The sequence below is a fragment of the Haliotis asinina genome, chromosome 8 (assembly GCF_037392515.1).
Source record: "Haliotis asinina isolate JCU_RB_2024 chromosome 8, JCU_Hal_asi_v2, whole genome shotgun sequence".
NCBI classification, from domain to species: domain Eukaryota; kingdom Metazoa; phylum Mollusca; class Gastropoda; order Lepetellida; family Haliotidae; genus Haliotis; species Haliotis asinina.
In genome coordinates, this window is record NC_090287.1 from 1,695,331 (window position 1) to 1,722,317 (window position 26,987).

The following is a 26,987-nucleotide window of genomic DNA, read 5'->3' on the forward strand; positions in this document are numbered from 1 at the left end:
TGCTGGTGTTGCATAGCAGGCGAGGGGACGATCCCGAGAGGAGAGGCGATGATGGTGACAGGGTAGCTGGCGCAGGCAAACCCGTTCGAGTCTTGATTTGCCCGTGACCAAGTGTAGACTTGCCTAGAGATGGGTGATAGTGTCAGAGGCAGAGCGACATGCTGGTGTTGCATAGCAGGCGAGAGGACCATCCCGAGAGGAGAGGCGATGATGGTGACAGGGTAGCTGGCGGAGGCATACCCGTTCGAGTCTTGACAGGAGACTCTAGGTCGATTTGGTGGTAGTTGTTCATGATTTGCCATGTCAAATCTTTACGATTCCCTAAGGTGTGGCATATGGGAAATGAGCGGTCTATTGCTGTAGTGTCTACAGCTACGTGAGACATCTACTTGATGGGTAGATGCGACGGCATGACATGCCAGACGGACATTGACGTTTTGTTATGCATGTTGATGTAAAGCGTAGTGTGTGTTGTTCACGTGTAGCAGCTCAACTGCCAACAGTACTTGAAGAACCACGACCTCCTTCCTACGTCGACTCAAGTGTGCCTTCACAGCAATCAGACTTTGGAATGAAAGTTGTATCCTTCCAGGTTTTATGATTTGTATGATACATTTGTGTTAACATATTTGAGGTATTTGTCCATTATGTACGGCAATTGTATGGGTATTCAATAATTCGTGAGCTATGGTTATCATGGTGCATGCTAAATTAAAAGAACAACCTAACGCTGTTCCTTCTAATCCAAACCATTAACCTCCAATCAAAGTAACATAAAATTAAAACGGAAAGTCCACGTCCTTCTCTCTACACTAAATCACTAACCCATTCCGAATTAACCTAAATGACATAACCTTAAAGCTAAAATCATCAATACCGACCATGTTAAAACTAAACCGCTAACCCAAACCTAAATGACATAAATTTAAAGCTAAAACCATGAATACCGCGGTGCGTATAACTGAATAATAAACACTGACAATGACAGAACGTAAAACTGGAGATAAATGCCAAACTAAAAGGACAAAAGTAACACCGCCTAAACCACTTAACCCCAAACCAAAAACATTAAATTAACGTGAAAAAATTACCAAGAGAGAGAGAAGGTGACTACGAAACTCAAACATTACCAACTCAAAACAAAAACAGCTAACACCACTAATAAACACTAAAAGCGCGAAATAAACAAAGTAGGTGGAAAAGAGTACATGATGTAACCCTTGACCCAAGTGAAATGGTATACTTGCATCAAGGTCTACAAAGTCAGTCGGTCGGCCGAGGCATTGTTAATATGTTACCGGGTGAAGGTGCCATATTTTCAATGCCTACAAACTGGCCCGGAAATATTGTCTTTAATTCCAGCTGGTGTGATGCTTCATACCGGGTTTCCATGTTTGCCGATAGTTTGATGTTGCATGGAAATGTAGCCTTGGTATTGTCTTTAATTCCAGCTGGTGTGATGCTTCAGACCGGGTTTCCATGTTTGCCGATAGTTTGATGTTGTATGGAAATGTAGCCTTGGCATTGTCTTTAATTCCAGCTGGTGTGATGCTTCATACCGGGTTTCCATGTTTGCCGATAGTTTGATGTTGCATGGAAATGTAGCCTTGGTATTGTCTTTAGTTCCAGCTGGTGTGATCCGTACTCCCGATAGTTTGATGTTGTATGGAAATGTAGCCTTGGTATTGTCTTTAATTCCAGCTGGAGAGAAAGCGAAGACACTGCCTTTGTCATTCTTAGTGTTACTACAGGTCACCCTCACACAAGACAAACACAATCACATCACATCACTACATTGTCTGGAATTGTGCCGTGACTGGTGTCATGTTTGCAGAAGCACTTGTCGGGGTGGGACACACAAGCTTGGCTCTGATGCTTTGATGGTAATGCCTAATCCGTGAGTTTCTGAGTGAGACATGGAAGCCAACCAAAGTGGCGGCAATTACGACTGAAAACACCAATCATTGACTCGTTGTTTTATCCAATAACTGAACGAGATGAGTGAGTCGTGTCAGGCTTAAGCAAACAACAGGTCTTAATCCATGAACGATTGATCCCGTGAGTTCAATGCAGAGCTCAGTACAAACACTTATCAATGACCCAGGCTATATATACTTAGCAGTCAGATACGAGCATCACGGCACTTGTGTTGATATTATTTGACACAACTCATTGTCAGAAATCGTTCTTGAAGACTAACTTCATTCAAGTTATGGCCTGCGCACGAAACATGTACGAAACATGAAGCTCCTGTTTCAAAGCCACTGCACTTTGCCATCCTGGGGCATAGTTTCGTGCGGCGACTTGTTCAAGTCTGTCCCCCTCCACATGGCATCCTCACTACCGTGCGTGGGATCGGAGGGGCGACCGTCGCTCGGATGAAAGCTGAGGTGGATGCCCTTGATGCAGCTTTTCAGGGCATTGTGTTCTTTCAAGTGGGAGAGAACGACGTGTCGGCCTCTACTGATCCTCGGGACCTGGTCGAAGACCTGCTGCATCTTCTGGACTACCTTCGGTGGAAACGGCCAGGCTCCAGGGCGGTGATAGGGAGTCTGTTTCCGAGGGTAAAACCAAGGAACATGACGGTCTCTGCCTACAAGCGGCAGGTGGAGGAGGCGAACCGGCGCTTGAAGAAGATGTTGCGACGCCGTCTGGATGCCACCCTTTGGGAACACAGCCAGCACATGAGGATGGGACCTGCGCTGCTAGCCAAGGATGGCGTACACCTGACACCAAAAGCTAATGGGCAGTTCTGGCTTTCAATTCGTAAGTGTATGTGTAGGTATGTTTAATCACTCACTCACTCAGTCACTCACTCACTCACTCACTCGCGTGATATCAAATAAGCTGTTTTGCATCCCGCCGCACGCACAGGCTTTGGCTTTGGGTGGCTTTAAGGGTGGGAAAACATAACGGCAGCCACACGTGTCGCACATGACGCGAAAGTCAAGACACAGGGCTTCCGACCCATGTCGAAGACAAAACCCTGGGGTCGATGTACGAAACATGACAAGTACCTACAGCGTGAAAAAATTGCCATAAATCGGGATAAATCGGGCTTAAAAGCGCCCCGGCGTCGAACCCGGTAAAGATTTGTCACTTCTGATGTTACCACCAGATAGCCCTGGGGACCAGCTTCACGTCGATGTGAAACCTGTCAATAGGATGTGAATATTCAACGTTCGAGTGACGTTTAAAAGATGCTCTCCGAGTAAGGCTTTTGTCTTGGTAAAATTACAGGTCTATAACAGATGGGAAAATGGGCGTGGACGCCCAACCAGGCACCCCATGTCGACCCCGTGATAACCCCAGGTGCTTCATGCACGTCTCTTTCTACCGGGATGGGACAATTAGTGAACGCAGGATGCATAAATCAAACCCTGGTGATATCAAATCTGAGCTGTTTTGGCCTCCGTTACGCGCACGGGGCTTAGCTTTGGGTGGCTTTAAGGGTGGGAAAACATGACTGCACCCGCATGTGTCGCACATGACGTGAAAGCCAAGACACAGGGCTTCCGATCCAGAGTCAAATCAAAACCCTGGGGTCGATGTACGAAACATGACAAGTACCCGCAGCGTGAAAAGCTGCCAAAAATCGAGTTACATCGGACTTTAAAGCGTCCCGACGTGGAACCTGTCGACGGCAGGTCATTTCTGATGACACCGCCAGATAGCCCTGGAAACCAGCTTTACGTCGATGTGCAACATAGGAATGGGCCGTGCATGGTCAGCGCCCAGGCGGCCGTTAAGTGACGGCACCCTACGTCTCTTGCTCCCTGATATAGGCCACTGTTGAGTTGTCTGTGTGTATCATCAGTAACTTGTCTTTCAACACTGTTGACCAGTGATGGATTGCATGAATGACCACTTTCATCTCCAACTGGTTGATATGCAGAGCTTGCTCTCCTTTGGTCCACATCCCTGCTGCTACTTCGTTATCTAGATGGGCTCCCCATCCTTGCAGCGATGCATCTACGTAGAGATGGTTGTTGAATGCCGGCTGTAACATGTAAGTTCCTGCGCAGGTACTGACTGGCAAGTCTACCATAATGAGTATGCTCTCCAGATGTTCAGCATCCTAAACCGTAAATCGCTGTCACAGACACAGTAATAGGCATCTTCGTCTGGTCAAATCCTGAGGTGACGTGATCAGATCAAGTAGATATTGTAGAAGATCTCTATGCTGCCTGAAAAATCAAATGACGCTGTAGACTGCTAATCTAGAGTGTAACAACATCTTTCCCTTGTTGAGAAAACTGTAAGTCGAATGTAGACGACTTCTTGACACTGGAATAATAAAATCATATTCTGCACAGGGCGTTGTCTCTCGGGGACCAAACCTGATCATCTTGTTCAAACGGTGATACCCTTGCTACCATTTTGGCTTGTTCATGGTGAGCACATGTCTAGATGGGAAAAGCCCGCCACTTGAAGCCGATGTAGACAAATTGTCTTCCAGGTAGATGTGTCGGAATTTCTCCACCAAAGATAATACCGTCATCTCTTGTGATCGGAGGTGTAGTTTGCAGTGGTATGTTGCAGTCGTCTCGAAAAATCTTCGTGACGTATTCATCGTTGAGAAGTCCCCACTTCTCCAGTAGAGTTGAAGACGTCCACCCACTTGAGATGGTTGTACAAGAACGGCTGGGGGTGGAAGACTCCAGTCGTTCCAAACCTGATATTCAATAACGCCCTCTTCTCCCACCCCTAGACACACTGCTGGATGTCTGGGGGTGCTTGTTTCCTCCACAGGAGCGACAAAAGAAGATGTCCTCTCTTCACACGTATTGAACTTTTTATCTCTTGCTCTTTGAACCCTGGAGAACTTGGGCTTAAGGGTGTAACGTTGATTAGTCTGCTTAAGTACTGATGTCAGAGTGTCGATAGACTTGATCATCATAACTTCTCTGGAGCAATCTACATAGCTACCTCTTCAATCTTACCATCGAAGAGAGTAGGTGCTGACCATGGAACTTGATACAAAGGTTTGATAAAGTTCTCACCCCATGACACTCTAGACAGGAAACCTTGTCGACGAAGTAAATTCAATCCCACCGTAGTAGATGCTAAGTGATCGGCCATAAATTGCTGATCCTTCTTCTGAGTTACCAATGCTGACAGGATCATCCTTTCCTCCTCATTATCCGGATTACTGAACTTTGCTATGAGAGTTTCGTTAATGGCTCTCGAGCGAGCCAGTCCAAAGAAAGTACGTCTCGCAGTAGTGTCAAGCTGTGTTGTAAGATTTATTGCGGGCTGGACTGATGATCTTATAAGCTTCATCCACGTCCAGTGCTCTGACGAATGGCTCCATATGATGTAGCAGGGAAGCGACGCGAGTTGAACAACAACACATGTTGTTGTTGAAACTTAGTTGCTGACTTAAATGCCACAGATAACATCTCAGGAATAGTAGATATCGGAGGTATCGGCAGGAATGTAGAACGTAGATGTCATCATCCTTTATCATATAGGTACTAGCTTCGTTTGCGTCCTTGGATGGTGAAGCTAAGTCAAATCTATTTGTGATCCATGATGTAACTTCAGAGTCCGAAAATAGGGCTTCCTCCGATGATGACGCTCGATAATGTCTATCTTCATCCCTCCATGAGTGTGAAACATTCACTCCGTGTTGACGATACCTCCTATAAGAGTCCACGACTGAGGGAACTGATTGTCGGCTGATTGTCGACAGCGCCTTCGATGAACTTGGGAAAGAGATGAAGACCTTCTGCATTGACAAGTGAACTGACAGAGAAAATCCTCATTGGTACGAGTGCACACACACGAGTGTGACTCCCCACTGGTGCGAGTGCACCCACACAAGCACGAATCCTCACTCCTGCAAGTGTACTCGGCATGGTTGGATCTCTCTCTCGACTGCGACATGAAGAGGGGGACGCGGATGACGATCTTCCTCAAGTGTGTGCATACATTCCTAAATGCCACTCCATCAGATTCATCATCTGCATTGTAAACTGTTACGTGGGTCAAATTGCTGCAATGCTTGTAGCGACGGTTGAGCTGTAAAGTTGTCTACTGTTGACGAAGTGTGTGTTGTCCGACGATTCTGCATTGTCTGACGATTTTCCTCAGGGTTGAGAGGTGTAGAGAATGCCGATTCTAGATGATGTCATCCAATGACTGCGTTGGTTGATATCTATCCCGTTGTGTAGAATCAACGGCGGTTCGTTGAAAATAAGTCGTTTATGTAGAGGGATGATTTCTTCACCAACGATTTCTTGGGGATACAGGGGATGACACGCCGGACCCCAGACATAGCCCCGGAGAAACGCCAGATATTTCACTGGAATGAATCTAAGCAGATGTAGTGAACAAACTATCAGAATTTAAATCAATTGTTTCAGACATGACTAATGCAAGCCGGTGTTGCTTGTCCCTAGCACATCTGTAAACAGACCGTGTATAGAGAGTAAATTCTGAATCAGACAATTCTATTCAAAATTTACGATTATTAGAAGAATATATGGGTTTGCACGTCGGACAAATTAAATGAGGATCAACCGCCGACAGCCGAAATCTATATAGCAGACACAATTTCATCAATTGAGACTAAGTCTCAATTGAAGAAATACATGCTTAATAAGACATAATCATAACAAATTTGATAACATATAATGCATATGCAAATCCAAATACCGTATACGAGCAGAATTTAGTTTAAAGACCAAAATAAAGAACTTATTGCTGTATCGGGAGCCTCAGGTGCCTCCAGCCACCCACGTCGGGCGATAAGGAGGGAGTGAGAAGCATGGCCAGTCACATGACCTAGGCACGGAAAAAGGGAGGCTACACAGGGGTGAGTGTATTTTACGTTCGCTTCCTTTTAGAAGGGAACTTCAAGGGATTTCAGGAGTTCCACTACCTTCGGCAGGGAAGAGGAGATAAGCAATTAACATGAGTCAGGATAAGGAAAAATAAACAAAATCATGATGGATTCTGAGAAAAAAATGAATGATATTATGGTCACGTGGATAAATTATTTGCGCTGGAACTAAATGTGTCAAATCGCAAAGGTATTGAAATCAGCTTCGCTAAAATTATGTTTGTTATTTGCAATCATTCCAGTTCAAATATGTCATTAAATATGATGAATGGAAAGTACCTGAAGTCCAAAGATGTATTTCATTGTTGAAAATATATGTCTTTGTCTATAAATCCGAATTTTCATGCATTTTATTCAAATTTCGTAGGATTTCTAGTGGAATCGTATTGGCGTAGTTTGAGGTTAAAATTCATAACAACTACGATAAAATCGTAAATGTTGGCATTTCTGTATGGGTCTTTACACAAATGTGTCACATTATTACCAGAGGCAAAGACAATGTAAGACAGGCCATGAACACAACAATGGGTAATGCGCTGCTTGGCCAAAGACCCAACATAATTTTAGCCCTGGATTTCGGGATCTTGGCAATAAGGGAGGTAACTCACCCATCATCTCCATCAGCTTTTCCCTCTCCTCATCAATCTCCTCCTGTGTCATGGTAGATAGTTTCTCCAAGTTCTCCTCATGAATCTTCCTTGCTTCAGTAGTTCCTAGTGTAGCACTGAGACCAGAGCCCTGCACAATCCTGGATGTAGCTTTTCTGTCTGTAAGATCAAGTTGACGACACCGGAAAACTTTATTACTTGTATCACATGATGTATCAGAATGAAATCAGAGCTATATCAACAGAAACATTACAGTTTTATCAGAGCTAAATCACTGGACATATCACCATTTTAACAAAGATATATGACATATCATAAGATATACCACAGTTTTGTCAGAACTGTATCATCACAACCTTTTATCAGAGTTACATACCCAGTTATTTTACCTTACACATAAATGTTGCTTTCTGATTGGCTGAGCACTCTTCTACTATTTTTAATATACTTTGGAGTTGTAGTTCTTTATCTCAAATAACAAAGAATCACATATGATGTACAGAAATTATCGCCTTTGTGAATGCAAAATGATTGCAAAGACATAACTCTAAGTCTGTTTTTCCTGTCTGCCAAATCTAATGATGGCTACAATAAGACTTGAACCTGTGCATCAAACAATTCAAAATTCACATTGAGGTATTATTACTTTTGGCCTATGTTAGTTATGACAATGTAATTTTCTGAATAAAATTGATATTTAATTCTTATCCTAACTCATGCTTATTGTTTATTTCCTCTTCCCCGGCGAAGGTAGTGGAATACCTGAAATCCCTTCTAAAACAAAGCAGACGTAAAATACACACACCTAGCCTCCCCTTTCCCATGCATTGGTCATGAGACCAGCCATGCTCTGTTACTCTCTCCTTGTATATTGCCCGACACGCGAATATAGGAATTCAACGTGCCTGTGCAGGGCGGCTGGGAGGGTCAGGATAAGTATAAAATATCAATTTTATTCAGAAAATTACATATTTTGCCTAATCCTGACCCATGCTAATTGCTTACAGAATCTGACGGAAACGGCAATGGGTCCATGCTGGATTCCGCTGGCTGCCAAAATTATGTTCATTAAGTCTTAAGCCGAAGGTTTCAGTGACTGGAATGTGTGACATCGAAAGTAACTAGTATCCTGCTAGTTTCTGATGCAGCTAATTGTTGACATATTGTTCACGTATCTTCATTACAAGTACAGGGTTCTAATCAGTCATGCTAATCTGTTTAAGATGCACGCATGGACTTTCCACCATTATACTCCACAGAGCATCTGGCTTCCACAAGTATGTGATAAAATGGGTGAGTGAACTCAATACCTTTGGGGAACTGTTAGTTCTGAGCAACGACAAGTGGCCCAAACTGATGAATGCCAGAGACGTCCTCAGTGGCTATGTCTCGTAGATAATGGTTGGCAAACACTGTGTTTGACTTCCAAAAGCAGCCCTCCATTATAGGTGATAGCGAGCAGTTCCCATGTAGCGCCAGTGTTGAAGCCAAGGCTCTAAGTTCATGTGGGTTGGAAGCTCGCTGAGGATCCAATCTTGCTGCTTTATAGGCCCTCAATATAACAGCTCTGAACCACGCTGAGATAGTGTTGCGGGATACTTCCATAGGTGTCTCAGTGGATATAGGGATAAACAGATGCTTGAACCGTTGCCTTCTAGACTTAGTACGTGTGATGTATATCTTCAAAGCTCTGACTGGACATAACGATAAATCTTGAGTATCCTTAAGATTGAAGATAATGCCGGTATGTGAAATTGTCTACCCGGTCGACCTGGCAATTGATTTTTCGCAAGAAAATGCTATTTTAAGCCCCAATGGGCTGTCTGGTGATTATTTGCATCAAAACTTATACGGTTATGAATTTCTGACATTCATGCAGCTGTAGTCAAGGCAAATAAAAACAGCGTCTTCTGAGTTAGCAGTTCAATTGAGGTCCAGTCAAGCAGTTCGTACGCATCACTTGTGAGATGTTGAAGTACGATGTTTAGATCCCATGCTGGAGCTGTGAATCTCCGCTGTTGATCTTCCAACTTGAAAGAGCATAGTAAGGTAAGTAACTCAGGTACTTTAGTAAACTTGGTTCCTGTTTCCATGGTGACGACGAAGCTGAGAGCTGCCAAATATGTAGATAATGTAGAACCTTTAAGACCTCTGGACTGTTGTAGGTGACATAGATATTCTGCTATCTGCAGATATGTAGCCTTCATCACCATGAAGCCTTTCTTCTTGGCATATGTCTCAAACCGCTTCCATGTGTCATCATAAAGGGTACGAGTGGATTTCCGTAAGGCTGAAGTAACTGCTTTTGCTGCTCTCTCCGAGTATCCTCTGTGTTTTAAACAGTTTTTAATACGCTCCACACGTGAAGTCGGAATACAGGTGGGTTTCCATGTGCCTGTTTCGTGTGTGGGTGAACCTAAATGGGTGGGTTGTCCTAACACTTCTATGAGTGTTGGGAACCAATGTCTCGTTGGCCAATAAGGCGCGACCAAAGTCAGTTGTCTGTTGGTCTGTTTTATTTACTCGATGACTTTTGGTAGCAGTACTGGAGGGGGAAATCCGAATACGTTTAGTCCTTCCCATGTGATGCTGTGAGTGTCTGTTGCCCAGGCCCAGGCCATCCGCCATTATGTTGCAGGCTCCTGGTATGTGACATACTTTCATTTTGAGATTCACACTGTCAACTAGATCGAAGAGTTGAAATGTCAGGTGTAGAAGAGATGGCGATCTCATTGACCCCTGTTTGCATGAATGACCGCTTTCATCTCCACCAGGTTGATATGAAGAGCTTGCTCTCCTTTGGTCCACATCCCTCTGCTACTTCGTTATCTAGATAGGCTCCCCATCCTTGCAGCGATGCATCTACGTAGAGATGGTTGTTGACTGCCTGCTCTAACATGAAAGCCCCTGCGCACACACTCAATCGGTGAGTCCATCAAAGTAGAAAAGGCTTCACACTGTCTGGGAGTGGAATCTGACCTCTGTTGTTGAGATGAAGATTCAAGAATCGTTGTAAATGACCACTTCTGGTCATATCTTGTGCTGAAATAAGGTGACCCAGTAGACACTGCCATTGTCGAAGTGTCAGCGGAGTGAGTAGAGCTCGCTTTATGATGTCTTGAATCTTGACCCACCGGTCCTCTGGGACGACAATCTGATTTGATGTAGTGAAGAAACGAATCCCGAGGAAATTGAGATATTGTTCAGGTTCTAACTCTGACTTCATGTGGTTTACTAACCACCCCAGTTGTGTTAGTAGCTTGATGGTGAAATCTAACTCTAGTCTGAGTTGACTTTTCTCTTGATGGGCTTGTATGATGTCGTCCAGATAAAAGGCACCCCCTCATGTGTAGATAGTTGACTATGGGCTTGGTTACCCACGTAAACAGTCACGGAGCTGAAGATATTCCAAACGGTAGGACCTTCCATTTTCCGTTTTCCAATTTTCCCAGTAAAGTTGAAGACGTCCACCCACTTGAGATGGTTGTACGAGAACAGCTGGGGGTGGAAGACTCCAGTCGTTCCAAACTTGATATTCAATAACGCCCTCTTCTCCCACCCCTAGACACACTGCTGGATGTCTGGGGGTGCTTGTTTCCTCCACAGGAGCGACAAAAGAAGATGTCCTCTCTTCACACGTATTGAACTTTTTATCTCTTGCTCTTTGAACTCTGGAGAACTTGGGCTTAAGGGTGTAACGTTGATTAGTCTGCTTAAGTACTGATGTCAGAGTGTCGATAGACTTGATCATCATAACTTCTCTGGAGCAAACTATATAGCTACCTCTTCAATCTTACCATCGAAGAGAGTAGGTGCTGACCATGGAACTTGATACAAAGGTTTGGTAAAGTTCTCACCCCATGACACTGTAGATAGGAAACCTTGTCGACGAAGTAAATTCTATCCTGCCCGATCCTTCTTCTGAGTTAACAACGCTGACAGGATCATTCTTTCCTCCTCATTATCCGGATTACTGAACTTTGCAATGAGGATTTCGTTGATGGCTCTCGAACAAGCCAGTCCAAAGAGAGTACACCTTGTAGTGGTGTCAAGCTGTGTTGTCATCTACCTTGTAAGATTTATTGCCGGCTGGACTGATGATCTTACAAGCTTCATCCACGTCTGGTGCTCTGACGAATGGCTCCATATGATGTACACGGAAGCAACGCGTGTTGTTCTTGAAACTTAGTTGCTGACTTAAATGCCATTGATAACATCTCAGGAATCGTAGATATCGGAGGTATCGGCGGGAACGTAAGTGTCTCAATGTCGTCATCCTTCATCATATAGGCATTAGCTTCGTTAGCGTCCTTGGATGGTGAAGCTAAGTCAAATCTATTTGTGATCCATGATGTAACTTCAGAGTCCGAAAATAGGGCTTCCTCCGATGATGATGCTCGATAATGTCTATCTTCATCCCTCCATGAGTGTGAAACATTCATTCCATATTGACGATACCTCCTATAAGAGTCCATGGCTAAGGGGGGTGATGACTGTCGACAGCCCCTTCGATGAACTGGGGAAAGTGACGAAGACCTTCTGCATTGACAAGTGAACTGACAGAGGGAATCCTCACTGGTGCGAGTGCACCCACACAAGCACGAATCCTCACTCCTGCAAGTGCACTCGGTGTGGTTGGATCTCTCTCTCGACTGCGACGTGAAGAGGGGGACGCTGATGACGATCTTCCTCAAGTGTGTGCATACATGTCCTCTTCATCCTCCCGCAAATGTGCCTTTCTAGGTGAGTGCTCATGCCGAACTGTAGTCAACGATGATGACGAGTGCAGTCATCTCTCCTCTTCTCAGATTCATCTGCGTTGTAAGCTGTTGCATGAAAGCCTGGGTCGAATTGCTGCAATGCTTGTATCGACGGTTGAGCTGTAAAGTTGTCTACTGTTGACGAAGTCGATTTTCCTCAAGGTTGAGATGTGCTGAAGATGCTGTCGGGGCACATCACGATGATGCCGTCCAATGACTGGTTTGCTTGATATCTACCTTGTTGTGTAGAATCACAACGATGGTTCGTTGAAGATAAGTCGTTTATGCAGAGGGATGATTTCTTCACCAACGATTTCTTCGTTGAAGAATGATGACTCTGCGATGATTTCCAAGAAGATGATTTTGACTTCGATGACTTAGACTTCTACTGGTTGAGACAACCCTGCTTCTGAGGAAGATCTCTTCTGAGATACAAAGGACAACACGCTGGACCCCAGACATAGCCCCGGAGAAACGCCAGACATTTCACTGGAATGAATCTAAGCAGATGTAGTGAACAAATTACCCGAATACAAATCACTTGTTTCAGACATGACTAGTATGCAATTCTATGCAAAATTTACAACAATTATTATGAGAACATATGGGTTTGCACGTCGGGCAAATTAAATGGGGATCAACCGCCGACAGCTGCAATCTACATAGTAGACACGATTAAGTCTAAGTCGCAATTGAAGGGTGGACTTAGTCTCAATTGAAGAAATACATGCTTAATAAGACATAATCATGACAAATTTGATAATATATAATGCAAACATAAATCCAAATGCCGCATACAAGCAGAATTTAGTTTAAAGACCAAAATAAAGAAAGACCTTATCGCGGTATCAGGACCCTCAGGTGCCTCCAGCCACCCATGTCGGGCGAAAAGGAGAGTGACGAACATGGCTGAGCACATGACCAATGCACGGGAAAGGGGAGGCTACACATGGGAGAGTGTATTTTACGTCCGCTTCTTTTAAGAAGGGAACTTCAAGGGATTTCAGGTATTCCACTACCTTCGCCAGGGAAGAGGAGATAAGCAATTAGCATGAGTCAGGATAAGGAAAAATTATGACTGTACAAGTGACTGTACTTATAATATTCATAACCATGCAAAACACTCTTTTGTTACTTAAAAAAGATAACATGTTTTCCACATCGATTCCTTCCACTTGCTACTTATTATGCTTACCGCCATGAGTAACTTGGAACAGAATTTGCATGAATGTCTGTGAGACTACACTGATTACTGGGGCTATATTTCACAACAAGGGTGAGTTGCTGGTGATCTGTCTTAGCACATGATCCAATTAGTTCTGGGTGCATCGTACATCTTGTCAGGTTGGGAGCAAGGATGACGAGCAGGTGGAATGTTGCTGATTGCAGTACATGTAACACTCACTTACTCACTCACGATCCAACACGAGACTAAACAACAAGTTCACTTGCAATATGTAGGTACCTTCCCTTTCCTCAACATCGGTGCTGGGGTTGTGTGGCATCTCCCCAACCTTCTGCACTTCCTGCTGTAGCACCACCCCGAAGTCCTTCACCCCAGATGTAGCTAGATGCTGCACAAACAAGCTCTTCTTCTTACCTGACGACCCAGTTAACTGAAGCATACAAGTGTGCAATTCATTAGATTTATCTTGTTTACAATTACAATTCGAACAAAATGTCTGAACTTGCGATGTGTCTGTACTACAGTACACTGACTTACACCTCTAAGTCTGATGTGAAGGGTTTCATACAATATCTAGATTCATCGATATGAGCTTCAGAAAATTCCTTCCTAACTGGGCAAAAAAAGTAAAATTTAACTGTATATAATCCACCTTAATTATCTTTGTCCAAAAAATTTAAAATTCATCAAATCAATACAGATGCTTGCATAGATCACATGATGTTTCAATTAAATACATCAGATGAAAGATGGCTTGACTAAACATATAGCCAAAATCCATGAATTTTCTCACAAAATATTTAAATGAAAATCAAACAGAGGGACTGAAAAGTAATTCAAGCATATATCATATCAACATAAATCAATACCATAAAGCAAATGTACAGTCCATCTGAGTCAAAATCTCCCCAATGAACTGCACTCTTATCTCAAAAACAAGTACATGTAATCGTACCTGGCTGTTACCTGAGCTGTTGCTACACCCTTGTCACAAATCTTGCAATATGAAAATAATGATGTTTTGTTATATTTTTTGTTTGTTATATTTTGTTGACAAAAATTATAACGAAATTCTGTGGAGTTGGTGTGTTTTTGCTATTTACTTTGGCGTTAGTTTGAGTCATTTATAATCATTTGTTTTTGAGAAAGAGTGCAATTCATTGGGGAGATTTTAACTCAAATGGACTGTATGGTGTGACAGACCAAGAATAGTCATTTTGCCAAGTGGATCATTGAGGAACTAAGGGACAAAACTCTGCACTAGTCCAGCATTCCCATATTAATGTAAAACAAAGACAGCCCAACATGGTGCAGCACTGTGTTTACCTGCTGTGTGTTGCCTCTGTGAAGAGCTGTAGGAAACGCCTGATTTGACTGTCTGGGTAAAAACACGGCAGCATTTCTTGTATCCCTCTCCTGTGTGACAGAACAAAACTCCAAAAGGATGTTTCCACAGTTAGCTGATGGTACTGTTGGGATTCGGAAATGAAATCCACTATCGATTATCGGAAGACTTGTGGGAAACGAATACTATTACGATCGAAATATATGCATTTTACAGGAAATTGTAATAAACGACTTTAAGTGTTTTTCTCTATGATTTTGTTATAATTCAAGTGTTTTATACCAAAAGAACAAATTCTGATTAATTGAAAATATGTTTTTTACAATCGATAATTATTTTCAATTATTCTTTCTATCGATTTTCGATTGCTTTTGGTCTTGAGAACACCACTAGTTGATGGCAATTTATTACCACATGAGCATTCATATTTCATATCTATGACAGTCACAGCATCATGATTCATCATGTTTCCTGGATTTCCCTTTCCTTGTCTATTTCAATAATCAAATTTCATATGTCAACCTCGAGATCATATGAAATGCTGAATAATTTCCCACATTCAAAAAACTTACAATAATCTGTGTCAGAACCTGAGCCATATGTCTGTCGTGCTCTGTCAACAAAAGGCTGAGAGTTGGAACAGGGCAAATTGTCATCTAAACATGGAATTAGTATCAGGAACCGTTAGAATCAAGAACAAGACTTGAGAAATCCCACTACATATACATATGGATGGGTTGTCTGCGAACATATTATACACTGCAAAAACAATGATTCAAATCATGCACTGGACACACTGTGTGGTGCGCATTTCTGGTGTGCAATACCGACATATTGCTGGAATACTGATTAAAAGTGGTGTAAAACTGAACTCATTCACTCAAATCATGGTTTATGTTACATACAAATTCTCATCAAACTTGGAGAAAATGTTAAATAGTTGACTAAAAAAATGACTCAACTTGGCATTTATCTATTTTATCAGAATTTTGCAAAGATCAAATCTGAATAATGGCATGAATATTGATCCTTAAGTTTGGCCAGTCATATTTCTGAAATTAACGTTGACATTGCAACATATAACTTGACCCTTAGATCAGGACCTGACAATTTGTTAAAGACAAATAATCCGATCCTCTCAATAGCAAATGGATTAAACAAGTAATTGGAAAAAGCATGCATTCATCTTCATTGAGTTATCCACAGTAAGTTGTCAGATTAATATGTCAGTGTGTTTGGTTTTTAACGTGGACACTGCTATTACTTTCGACTCTTTCTTCAGCATCATCTGTCTCTGCTGAAGTGGTTGCTCCCTTGGAACGTCTTTCTTCCTGGGCTTTCCTGAACTTGGACTTTTTGACCGGCACTGGACCAGATGGCAACGTTTCAGGAAATTCTGAATCAAAAGGAATACAGCTATCATATACAAACAAACATATACCCGCGGGTAGTCAGCCAGTCGACATCTTGAAAACAATGGCTAGGTGTGACTTCTCGCTTTGATGAATGGGTTGGCAGGGCCTTGCTCTGCGCATGTGCAGTAAATGAAAACAAACCATAATAGTTTGTTTTCATTTACTGCGCATGCTCAGATCTAGTGTGGTAATGACCCGTTAAACGAGCACTAAATAAATGTGATCGCACCGGTGGTCCCGAGGTAGCATGCCTGCTAATTAGCCTAATTAGCACCCGTCTGGAATCCCAAGACCCCTACTGAGAGCGTTCGAGCCCCAGCAAACACAGCGAAAAAATCGGAAAAAGTGCGCCTGGTACAGTGCACTACTCCCGAGGGCGGTTAATGGGAGCACATTCAGAATACAGCACCACATTCTTGTGAGGACGTAAAAGAGTATTATGGCGTGTTTTTAAAGATATGGTGGTGCTGTATTCTACAAGTGATAGGGCTAGATGAAAATTCGAAAAGCAGATCTTAAAAGTTCAAATGATGTGAAATGACATGTTTTCAGACGCACCATCAAGTTTGACGACATCTTTCTTCTCATCACCGCTTGGTTTTCTTTTGTCTGCTCTCTTTACGCTGGCTGATGGATCTGACTTGTTACGAGCCAGAAATTCCTCTTGAAACTGAAGTAGATCCTCCTCACTTTCACCTGCTTTAGGTCGTTTCAACATGACTGAATTTATGTGTCAACTGTCAAGGCACAAGTTTGTAACAAATGTTATCACAGTCACAACCTTTGTTCATTCTTTGGGTGAGTATCTAAAATAATGTTTTAAATATGAAAGACAGCATCTTCTTTGACAGTGTTTTCATATGGGCGACGCCATGCTTGTGCTACACCGGATGCGTCATACCGCGCATGCGTCGGCCTTACGTCCTACTTCCTGCTTCCATAGCAACTCTTTCAACAAGCTGGCAAGGAAGCTCAAACCATTACAACGTTGGTCACTACTTATGTTTGCCGATTTTTCGTTTGATTCCTAACCAGCGACGGGAGAAGGCACTTTTATTCGGACAAAAGGTTGTATCGTGGAAAGAGTTCCGCCTGCACCCCTCTTTTTACATAGCATATTTCCTTCCCCGGTGTAATATTAACACTGAAATAAGTTCATTGATTGTTGTTTTTTAAACTTGTTCTTGTTTATTGAATGTATATTTAGAGTGCAGTATTCACCATTAGGTGATGTGATTCATATGAAGTATAGACGTGTTGGTACAATGTGCATTGTACATGGCAACAAGAAATGAAAGAAACAAATATCCATCCATCTGTATTCTCTTTGATCCAATGACATGACAGGTCAAGAATGTAATCATTTATCGAACATTATATAAAAACACTGAAGTAGACTGTTGTATTTTCTTGTATAAATTTGGTAAGTACAAATGTAAAATCTTATAGAGACCATAAACAAAACTTTACAGCATGGCTGAGCCACCACTGACTGAACAACCCCAGCCAAGTGAGGGAGGAGACAAGAGTTCTCCTGCTGATGAGGATGCCAAGAGTACAAAGAGTGGGCCTAAGAGCCAAGGAGGGTCGAAGCCTGCCTCTAGGACAGGGTCAGCAGGATCCCACAAAAGTGGAAAGAGTCAGGGAAGTAAGAGAGGGAGAGAATTTGTTCAAACCCCGACAGGATCAGCCAAGGATAATCCGGCAGCAGACTGGAGGAACATGAGACGAATCATTGCGGAGGATCCAGAATGGTCACTTGCAACTGTGCCTCTCCTTACAGAACTTTGTGTGAAGCACATTGTTGAAAATTTTGAAAGTGAGTTGTCTTCAATCTAAGTATCATTTAGAATTGTGACAGAAAATCATTATCAGTCAGGTATTTACTTCACAACCCCTGTTCCCGACATTTTGCAAGCCTCCTCTTTGCTAAGTTTAACAGGGTTCACGATAAACATTCTGAAGTATCACAGAATATATAGTGATAACATAATGGTGGTATTTTCATTTTGAAGGTAACTATCAAACTCTGACTTAAAGCTAGAAATTGCGATAAGTCATATAGAGCTTCGAAGACACAATGTCAATTTCTGAGTTACATCCTTGATATGTACAAAGAAAGTATGATTGTGGGTTAAAATCTTACATTCTTCTCGATTTTGATTCCTGGCTTGTCACCACCATCCCAGTGTTTGAAGGTTTCTTGAATGCTCTGTATCTAATACAGTCGTGCCCCGTTTATCCAAACCTCAGATATCCGGAAAACTCGCCTTCCGATTGAAAATTCCTTAAAACGAATTCACAAAATTGTAAAATTACTCACTTAAATCCGGTTTCCATAACCATATGGAAAACACTAAATTATGTGCATTTTTTTTCTCTTTATATTCGGATGGCTAAACACCTGTATGCTTACACACGCGATTACCGATGGCCTCACGTACAACATGGAAAGAAGTCGGCAGTCTTTGAAGTGTGAGATTAACTACCTCTGAGTAGCAAGGTGACACTGAGTTAATTTTGAGGCGTGTCAATTTGTGGTTCACTATAATTAATCAATCCGGATGATCAAGCAAGCCTAGACAGCTGTGAGCGAAAAGACAATTGTTAAGTGCATTCATCATGTGGATATTATCCAGTCAAATGAGGATCCACAAGAAGACATGGTCTTGTCGGAACTTTGCGATGCACTACGATCCTATGCACAAGTAAAACACTCATTCACTTTTAAGAAAGTAAATATCTGACAAGTATTTTTTGTAAGTTTTTATTTCCAATAGTTACATGTTACGTACATCAGGCACTTTTTGAGTACATGCATGCATACATACAAACTTTTAAAATTGCTGTCATCATGTAGGTGTTCAGTATTAAAAAAGACATGATTAATAATTGTGCATCCTCATATAATTATTTTATGCATGCAGTAGGTCTAGATATAGTTACCATAGTAGGTCTAGAGATAGTTACCATAGTAGGTCTAGGGATAGGTACCATAGTAGGTCTAGAGATAGTTACCATTGTAGGTCTAGGGATAGGTACCATAGTAGGTCTAGGGATAGTTACCATAGTAGGTCTAGGGATAGTTACCAAAGTAAGTCTCTCGATAGTTACCAAAGTAAGTCTCTCGATAGTTGCCATAGTAAGTCTAGGGATAGTTACCAAAGTAGGTCTAGGGATAGTTACCAAAGTAGGTCTAGGGATAGTTTCCATAGTAAGTCTAGGGATAGTTACCATAGTAGGTCTAGTTACCAAAGTAGGTCTAGGGATAGTTACCAAAGTAGGTCTAGGGATAGTTTCCATAGTAAGTCTAGGGATAGTTACCATAGTAGGTCTAGGGATAGTTACCAAAGTAGGTCTAGGGATAGTTGCCATAGTAAGTCTAGGGATAGTTACCAAAGTAGGTCTAGGGATAGTTACCATAGTAGGTCTAGGGATAGTTTCCATAGTAGGTCTAGTTACCATAGTAGGTCTAGGGATAGGTACCATAGTAGGCCTAGGGATAGTTACCATAGTAGGTCTAGGGATAGTTACCAAAGTAGGTCTAGGGATAGTTACCAAAGTAGGTCTAGGGATAGTTACCAAAGTAGGTCTAGAGATAGTTTCCATAGTAAGTCTAGGGATAGTTACCATAGTAGGTCTAGGGATAGTTACCAAAGTAGGTCTAGGGATAGTTACCAAAGTAGGTCTAGGGATAGTTTCCATAGTAAGTCTAGGGATAGTTACCATAGTAGGTCTAGGGATAGTTACCAAAGTAGGTCTAGGGATAGTTTCCGTAGTAAGTCTAGGGATAGTTACCATAGTAGGTCTGGGGATAGTTACCATAGTAGGTCTAGGGATAGTTACCATAGTAGGTCTAGGGATAGTTACCACAGTAGGTCTAGGGATAGTTACCACAGTAGGTCTAGGGATAGTTACCAAAGTAGGTCTAGGGATAGTTACCAAAGTAGGTCTAGGGATAGTTTCCATAGTAGGTCTAGGGATAGTTACCAAAGTAGGTCTAGGGATAGTTACCATAGTAGGTCTGGGGATAGTTACCATAGTAGGTCTAGGGATAGTTTCCATAGTAGGTCTAGGGATAGTTACCATAGTAGGTCTAGGGATAGTTACCACAGTAGGTCTAGGGATAGTTACCACAGTAGGTCTAGGGATAGTTACCAAAGTAGGTCTAGGGATAGTTACCATAGTAGGTCTAGGGATAGTTACCAAAGTAGGTCTAGGGATAGTTTCCATAGTAAGTCTAGGGATAGTTACCATAGTAGGTCTAGGGATAGTTACCATAGTAGGTCTAGGGATAGTTTCCATAGTAGGTCTAGGGATAGTTACCATAGTAGGTCTAGGGATAGTTACCATAGTAGGTCTAGGGATAGTTACCAAAGTAGGTCTAGGGATAGTTTCCATAGTAAGTCTAGGGATAGTTACCATAGTAGGTCTAGGGATAGTTACCAAAGTAGGTCTAGGGATAGTTTCCATAGTAAGTCTAGGGATAGTTACCATAGTAGGTCTAGGGATAGTTACCATAGTAGGTCTAGGGATAGTTTCCATAGTAGGTCTAGGGATAGTTTCCATAGTAGGTCTAGGGATAGTTACCATAGTAGGTCTAGGGATAGTTACCAAAGTAGGTCTAGAGATAGTTTCCATAGTAAGTCTAGGGATAGTTACCATAGTAAGTCTAGGGATAGTTACCAAAGTAGGTCTAGGGATAGTTTCCATAGTAAGTCTAGGGATAGTTACCATAGTAGGTCTAGGGATAGTTACCATAGTAGGTCTAGGGATAGTTTCCATAGTAGGTCTAGAGATAGTTACCAAAGTAGGTCTAGGGATAGGTACCATAGTAGGTCTAGGGATAGTTACCATAGTAGGGACAGGTGCACATAACAGGCAATTTGTATCAGATACCTGTATACAGTTACTAACAGCTGCAAGTCACTGTCGTCATGGAAATGTACAGGAAATGTACTTCACACTAATAATAATATCTGATTAATAATAGTGCATCATCCTTTAATTGTTCCATATGGTTCAACGCAAGGTCTAGGAAGACTTATATATAACAGGCACTTTGTATTGAATACATACATGCATAAATACAAAGCAACTTTCAAGTCCCAGTCATCATGGAAACTTGAATTGTACAGTAATCATCATATTAGTAGTGATAACTTCCAATTGATAATAATATCATATAATTATTCCTTTTGGAACCACATTAGGTCAAAGTAGACTTGCATATAACAGGCATTTTGTGTCAAAAACATATGTGCATGCAAACAAACTGGCTTTCCAGTCATGGTCATCAGGAAATTTTGAAAAGTATGATGTAGTTATGAATTTACCATTCAACATATTTGTTTTGTAATTTGAAAGGAAATTGAACTACAAGGTTAAAAGATAGTGCTTTATAGTATTATGTAAGGGATATCATTGTCCATGTCAATGGAAGCTCTGAATTGAGAAGTCAATATTTTCTTCCCAGTTTTATGTGGCTAATTACTTTGAATTTTCTTTTTAATCAGACAATTCTGAAATTCTGACTGACCTCTTGCCAAAGCATCAAAGCAAAGTTCTGGAAAAGATATCAACTAGCCTCCCACTCAAAGTAACCGCTAATCTGGTCCAGGATGAAGATTATTGGAAGAGATGCTGCAAAGCACGCTGGGAAATCTGTGATGTCTCTGCTTATGGTGAAAGCTGGAAGCGAATGTACTTTGAAAAAAATCTGCAAGAAATTATTGAGCACTTTGTTCCTGAAACCACAGACCCTACGAGGTTGACAGAAACTCTTGCTCTGTCTGCTAACTACATTAAGAAGGTTGACATTAATCAGTTACTCCCACCTGTCAGAGAGGCGCCAAAGGGTCCTGATTTTGACGAAGCTTCGGATGCAGGAAGTGATGCAGGGGATGAGCCAGAATGTGATCATTTCAATTTCACTCCTGTCCTTAAAGCTTTGTCCAACCTAGAGGAGCTTCATCTGACCTATGGTGTCAGGGACTGTGGCATGAATTTTGAATGGAATCTGTTTCAGTTCACAGCCAGAGACTGTCTTCAGCTGGCTGAATGTGTTGCTAAGTGCAAAACTCTCAAGGTTTTTAAACTCCACAGGAGTAAAGTTGATGAAGACAAAGTGCGAGTTTTGATCAGTCATATTCTGGATCATCCAAGCCTTGTTGAGTTGGACTTGTCACATAATTTGATAGGTGATCGTGGAGCACGTGCAGTTGGCAAGTTCCTAAACAATCACAGTCAGCTCGTTCGGCTCAACTTGTGTGACAACCAGATCAAGGCAGCAGGAGCCCAGGCCATTGCTCATGCTCTCACGAAAAACACCACACTCCAGTTCCTTGACCTCAGGCTCAACAGGTAGGAAGCCGATCCTGCTGCATTCACTACGAATAACAATATATGCATGATGAATCCACATAGATTTACTGTATTTTCATGTGCAAAACACAAAAAACATTTACAAATGTGGCATAAAATCATGAGATTGGTCATGGAATCCTTTTATTGATTGATTGCTTTTAGCAGAATTATTTTGAATAATGGTAATGAAATGTGTTTAAGAAGAATTTATGGATGTCAACATTGTTATTTTATCTGTCGGGTCATCATTGCAGAATATGTCATTTAAAGGACAAAAGAAATTTTAACATGTCCACTGGTGCCAGTTAGAGGAAAAGACTGAGGTTGAATTTCAACCATATTTGACAAATGAGTGAACTGGTTTGCCAACTTTGTTTTCTTTGGTGTGGTGTAGTATTAATTAATCCTCACTTGGGGGCTATAGTGGAAATAGCATTAGCTGAGCATGTTGCAAATATCACAGATTTGTCTTCCTTAATATATCATATTTACTGAAAGATACACTGGGAAATAATATTGTTATCTTCTACCAGTGCATGCAATAAGGCCAATCCAACCACCCTAGAGAGGTTAAATTTCTGATGACCGGTCTAAATTTACAGCCAGTCTGATGATCTGGCAAGAAGTATAGATAACATGTTCCATAGATATGAGTGATCAAATTTGGTAACATTTTGTAGTTACCAGTCTTGATGTCTGGGTTGGTTTTTGGCCCAGGTCATAAACTGCATATACTACTATCATTCTTTCAACTCACTGTAGTGAGTTTTGTGTGTTTTCGCATCATGCCAAATGCCTTGCTATCATGTCAAGTGACATAGGAATCCTTATAAATGGAAAACATGGTGGGAAAGTTTGTCAGTTTTTAATTGATAAAGAAGGCTTCACTGAGTCTTTGGCATTGGTTTATTTCAGGGAGATCACAAGCCTCTATATATCTGTTAAAGTGTCTGATTCCCTTCCTGGATAACTGTAAAACACATCTGACTCATGCTCAGATTTTCTTTCAGACTGGGAGACGATGGAGGTCAGGCCATCTGTCGGTCACTTCTGAAAAACACCACCTTACGGGAAGTGAACATCGGCAGTAATGACATGGCAGAACCAACAGCGGCGATCCTCTCTCAGGTGGTGATGCAGAACAACACAGTCAAGTCCATAGACCTATCCTGCAACAGACTGGGGCCGGTGAGTTAGCAGCAAGCTCAACCTGTCATGCTACTAATTATTACTTCATATTCATATGAATTTGGTCATCTCTCAATGTATGTTTCTGGCTGTCTGTTACCACTTAACCTCTGCCATGGTATTTAAAGTTACAGTTGGAGGCAAGTCATCTTGGGCTCATTTGCAAGGGAGATAATTCATGTCAAATGCATTGCACTTTCGAGTGGCATGATTCAGAGAATATGCAAACCTAGGTATGAGGAATTTGATAGTCACAGATACATACGGTTTGCACATTTGTTTTTCAGTTCATGCATCAGTGAACTGAACAAAATCACACAGTCAGTCCATTAGTGGTTTTCTGACGTAACTTTGAGAGAAATTTCTGGATGACATTGCCCTGTCAGTGGAGGAATGGACTGATTCTGTTTAAGTTGCTATTATCAGGTTGGCACCTCTACTAATGATGTGTGACTATTTGCAGGATGGAGGCAAGCAGCTCCAGGAAGGGATGGAGGAGAATACTACCATCACCCAGATGGACCTGAGACTGACCGAGTGTGGCCAGGAGTCTGAGTACTGCATCAACCAGATCCTGCACCGAAACCAGGAGCAAGAGCGAGAAGCCAACATCCGGGACATGGAGGCTCAAACTCCCAAGATAAAGAAGATTGCTCAGCCTCAGGCGGCCCACCGATACAAGAGCCCTGCCATCATAAGAGTGGCGTAAAGTAACAGCATTTTGGGAAGGGTTATTTTGGAAAGAATTTGTGATAGACCCATTTTCAAAAGGCAACTATTGTATTTATAAAAAGTACATGTTTATTAGAATATTTGTGTATGTAAAGGTATAAAATATGATGAAGTCATTTGATACGCCAAAATTGTGTTGGATTGAATCTCTTAATGATTATATACAAGTATAAGATGTCAGAGGTGGTATTTGTTGAAACCACAGATGTAGTTCTTCAGGCTTTGTCAAATTTTGATTCATGATTTTACCTTATACCTTTTCAACCCAAACGTACAGTCTGAACATCATGCTGTATCTGTACGTAACATACTATACATGAGATGCACATGTTTTCAAAATGACATATTTGAATAAAAATTTCACAGCAAAAATTTGCAACAGTATGAAAACTGAAGTATTTGATATGACAACAGCAGTATTTGCACCAGTGCCAGTTGTGTAGCTTTCCATTTACCAAATCCATTATTGTCTCAGTGTGTATTTACTTCAAAATGGTAACTGTGACACCAAGCATATACACATACATAACTGTAAATATTACCCAAGTATTATCCATATTACCTTGCTCTATCAGTGTTCTGTTCCTGCTGTACCTCAGGTTTAGGCTGCAGCACCATGTACAAGGTTTCCACCTATAGATGTGATGAACTCTCCTGTGATATTGACCGTCAGTGCTGTGACAACCAGGATGGGAAGTCTCTGTTACCCTTATTGTTTCAGCCAATCATAGGGCTGGTGTCATGAATGCATCGTGCATATAATAAAGTAGTGTAAATGGTTGATTGTTGTTGAGTAACTGCATATGACCTACTGAACAGATATTGAGAAAACGTATATTGGTGTTAGTTGTGGGTAACATAGCAGTGTTCACAAATAGTGTCTGACCCTCTGACAAATCCGGCAAATTTGCCAACGGTCAGACAGAAGTCCCCAACCTGCTGGCCCCAGTGTCTGACTGAATATGTCACAATATCTTTGTCTGAAGTTGTTATTTGTGGCATGTGACACTTGTTCACTGTTTCTAAATTTATGTTTATAATGTTTGTCATTATATAATGTTAATAATTTCAAAGCCAATAATGAGAAATGTTAAATCTGAAATGTGTGTTTAATTTTATTCTGTGGGTCCTGTGAATTTTCAGTGGGTCAGATAGACATCTAAAACTTACAGGATCCAACGTCCTGTTACTGTGAAACACCATTCGTTAACACTGACACAGTACTAAAACCGTGCACCTCACAATAGAATGTTGCAAGTCACTGGCTCTTGGTGAAATGTTGTACCTGGATTGCTGTGCTCAAACTCTTGATTACCTGGAATTAGTTTGCCTGAACCATGATTTGCAAAGTTTTGTAATGTGGAGCAATGTTGATGACAGCAGAAAAAGATTTCAGTAAAGGATGTAACATGATCCTGAGGTTTAGGTTGAAAATGTAAACATGACTGTAGTGGAAAGCCCAAGGGCTGGAGGCCCAAGTGTTTTCCTGACCCCGAATGTTTACATTTTGAACCAAAGCCAAAGGAGAGTGTTATATCTGTCATATAAATCGAAGGAAAGATGACAAATTTATCAAAGTCGGTCATATAAACAAGATGATCAAGTATTGAAGCTATATGAAAGTAACTGAAGCGGTACTGTAGTAAAATCTATATAATGACAGTAGGACTAACTATAAATAGAAAATTTAACACCAAAATCTTCCTAGCTAGATTTCATGATCTGACAGAAGCAGTTCTAATCTAGAGAGTCAACACATTTACACTTTCAGTTTGATCTTTGACATTTTTCAATTGTTTTCAAACACTTGAATGTTGATTTTGAAAGAATTCATTTCGTGAAAATCTACTTTCAGAGCCGCCAAGTGTATAGAATGTCCCAGAATATTGTAGATGACCCTGAAAGGACGTTTACCTAAGAAAAAAATACCCCCCACAGTGACTGAGATATGACATCTGAGGTTTATATGTCATCATATTTGAATGTTATTAATGACCTGTAGGCTTTCACTGTCAATGTTTTACTGACCAATTCACTGATGTCACATGTGATAACCACACAAAATGTCACATCAGTTAAGCTCACTCAAAAAACTTTGTATCCAGCAGTTGGTTTGTATAGCATGTGGGTAATTCAAATTAATTATATAAAGTACACAGGATAATCTGTATTTTTTTATGCAACATTAGGTAATACACCAGAACATCAAAAATCATCCTGTCTGGCGGTTGTTTATCTCAAATCTCACATTTTGAATGACTAACGTTGTTACCACATGTTAATTTTGCCTGAATTCTCTGTATATGACTAGAAGCAGTGCTCATAGGTTTCACAGAAATATCCAACACTGCTCGTGGTTCGACTCCCCTCGCTTACAATATATTCAGCCCATCTGGTGTCCCCCTGTGTTGCTGCTGCTTGAATATTGAGAAATATAGCTTACAGTAAAACTAAACTTGTTAGTGTTGGCTGATATGTCATTACCAGGTGAAATACGAAAAGACAGACAATAGTCTTGGTACAAAAAGAGTACAAGCAGC

The 26,987-nt window shown here is 41.4% G+C and overlaps 2 protein-coding genes across 2 annotated transcripts in view; one reads left to right on the top strand and one right to left on the bottom strand.

Annotated features, from left to right (window-relative positions):
- Positions 1-17,060, bottom strand: part of LOC137294006 (RNA polymerase II-associated protein 1-like) — a 67,273-nt gene extending 50,213 nt beyond the window's left edge. Inside the window, exons 1-6 of the mRNA XM_067824919.1 lie at positions 16,720-17,060; positions 16,011-16,142; positions 15,319-15,359; positions 14,728-14,817; positions 13,681-13,831; positions 7,456-7,614 (exon numbers count right to left, since the gene is read on the bottom strand). Of these exons, the coding sequence (XP_067681020.1) occupies positions 7,456-7,614; positions 13,681-13,831; positions 14,728-14,817; positions 15,319-15,359; positions 16,011-16,142; positions 16,720-16,879 (733 nt within the window). The 5' untranslated portion in view covers positions 16,880-17,060. The remainder of the gene's footprint in view (positions 1-7,455; positions 7,615-13,680; positions 13,832-14,727; positions 14,818-15,318; positions 15,360-16,010; positions 16,143-16,719) is intronic.
- A 9-nt stretch (positions 17,061-17,069) lies between these two features.
- LOC137294007 (dynein regulatory complex subunit 5-like) lies at positions 17,070-25,228 on the top strand. Its single transcript, XM_067824920.1, has 5 exons — positions 17,070-17,229; positions 17,634-17,980; positions 21,678-22,524; positions 23,538-23,715; positions 24,179-25,228. Exons 2-5 carry the CDS (start codon positions 17,635-17,637, stop codon positions 24,422-24,424), a joined length of 1,617 nt encoding a protein of 538 aa, XP_067681021.1. The 5' UTR covers positions 17,070-17,229; position 17,634; the 3' UTR covers positions 24,425-25,228.
- The last annotated feature ends 1,759 nt before the right edge of the window (positions 25,229-26,987 follow it).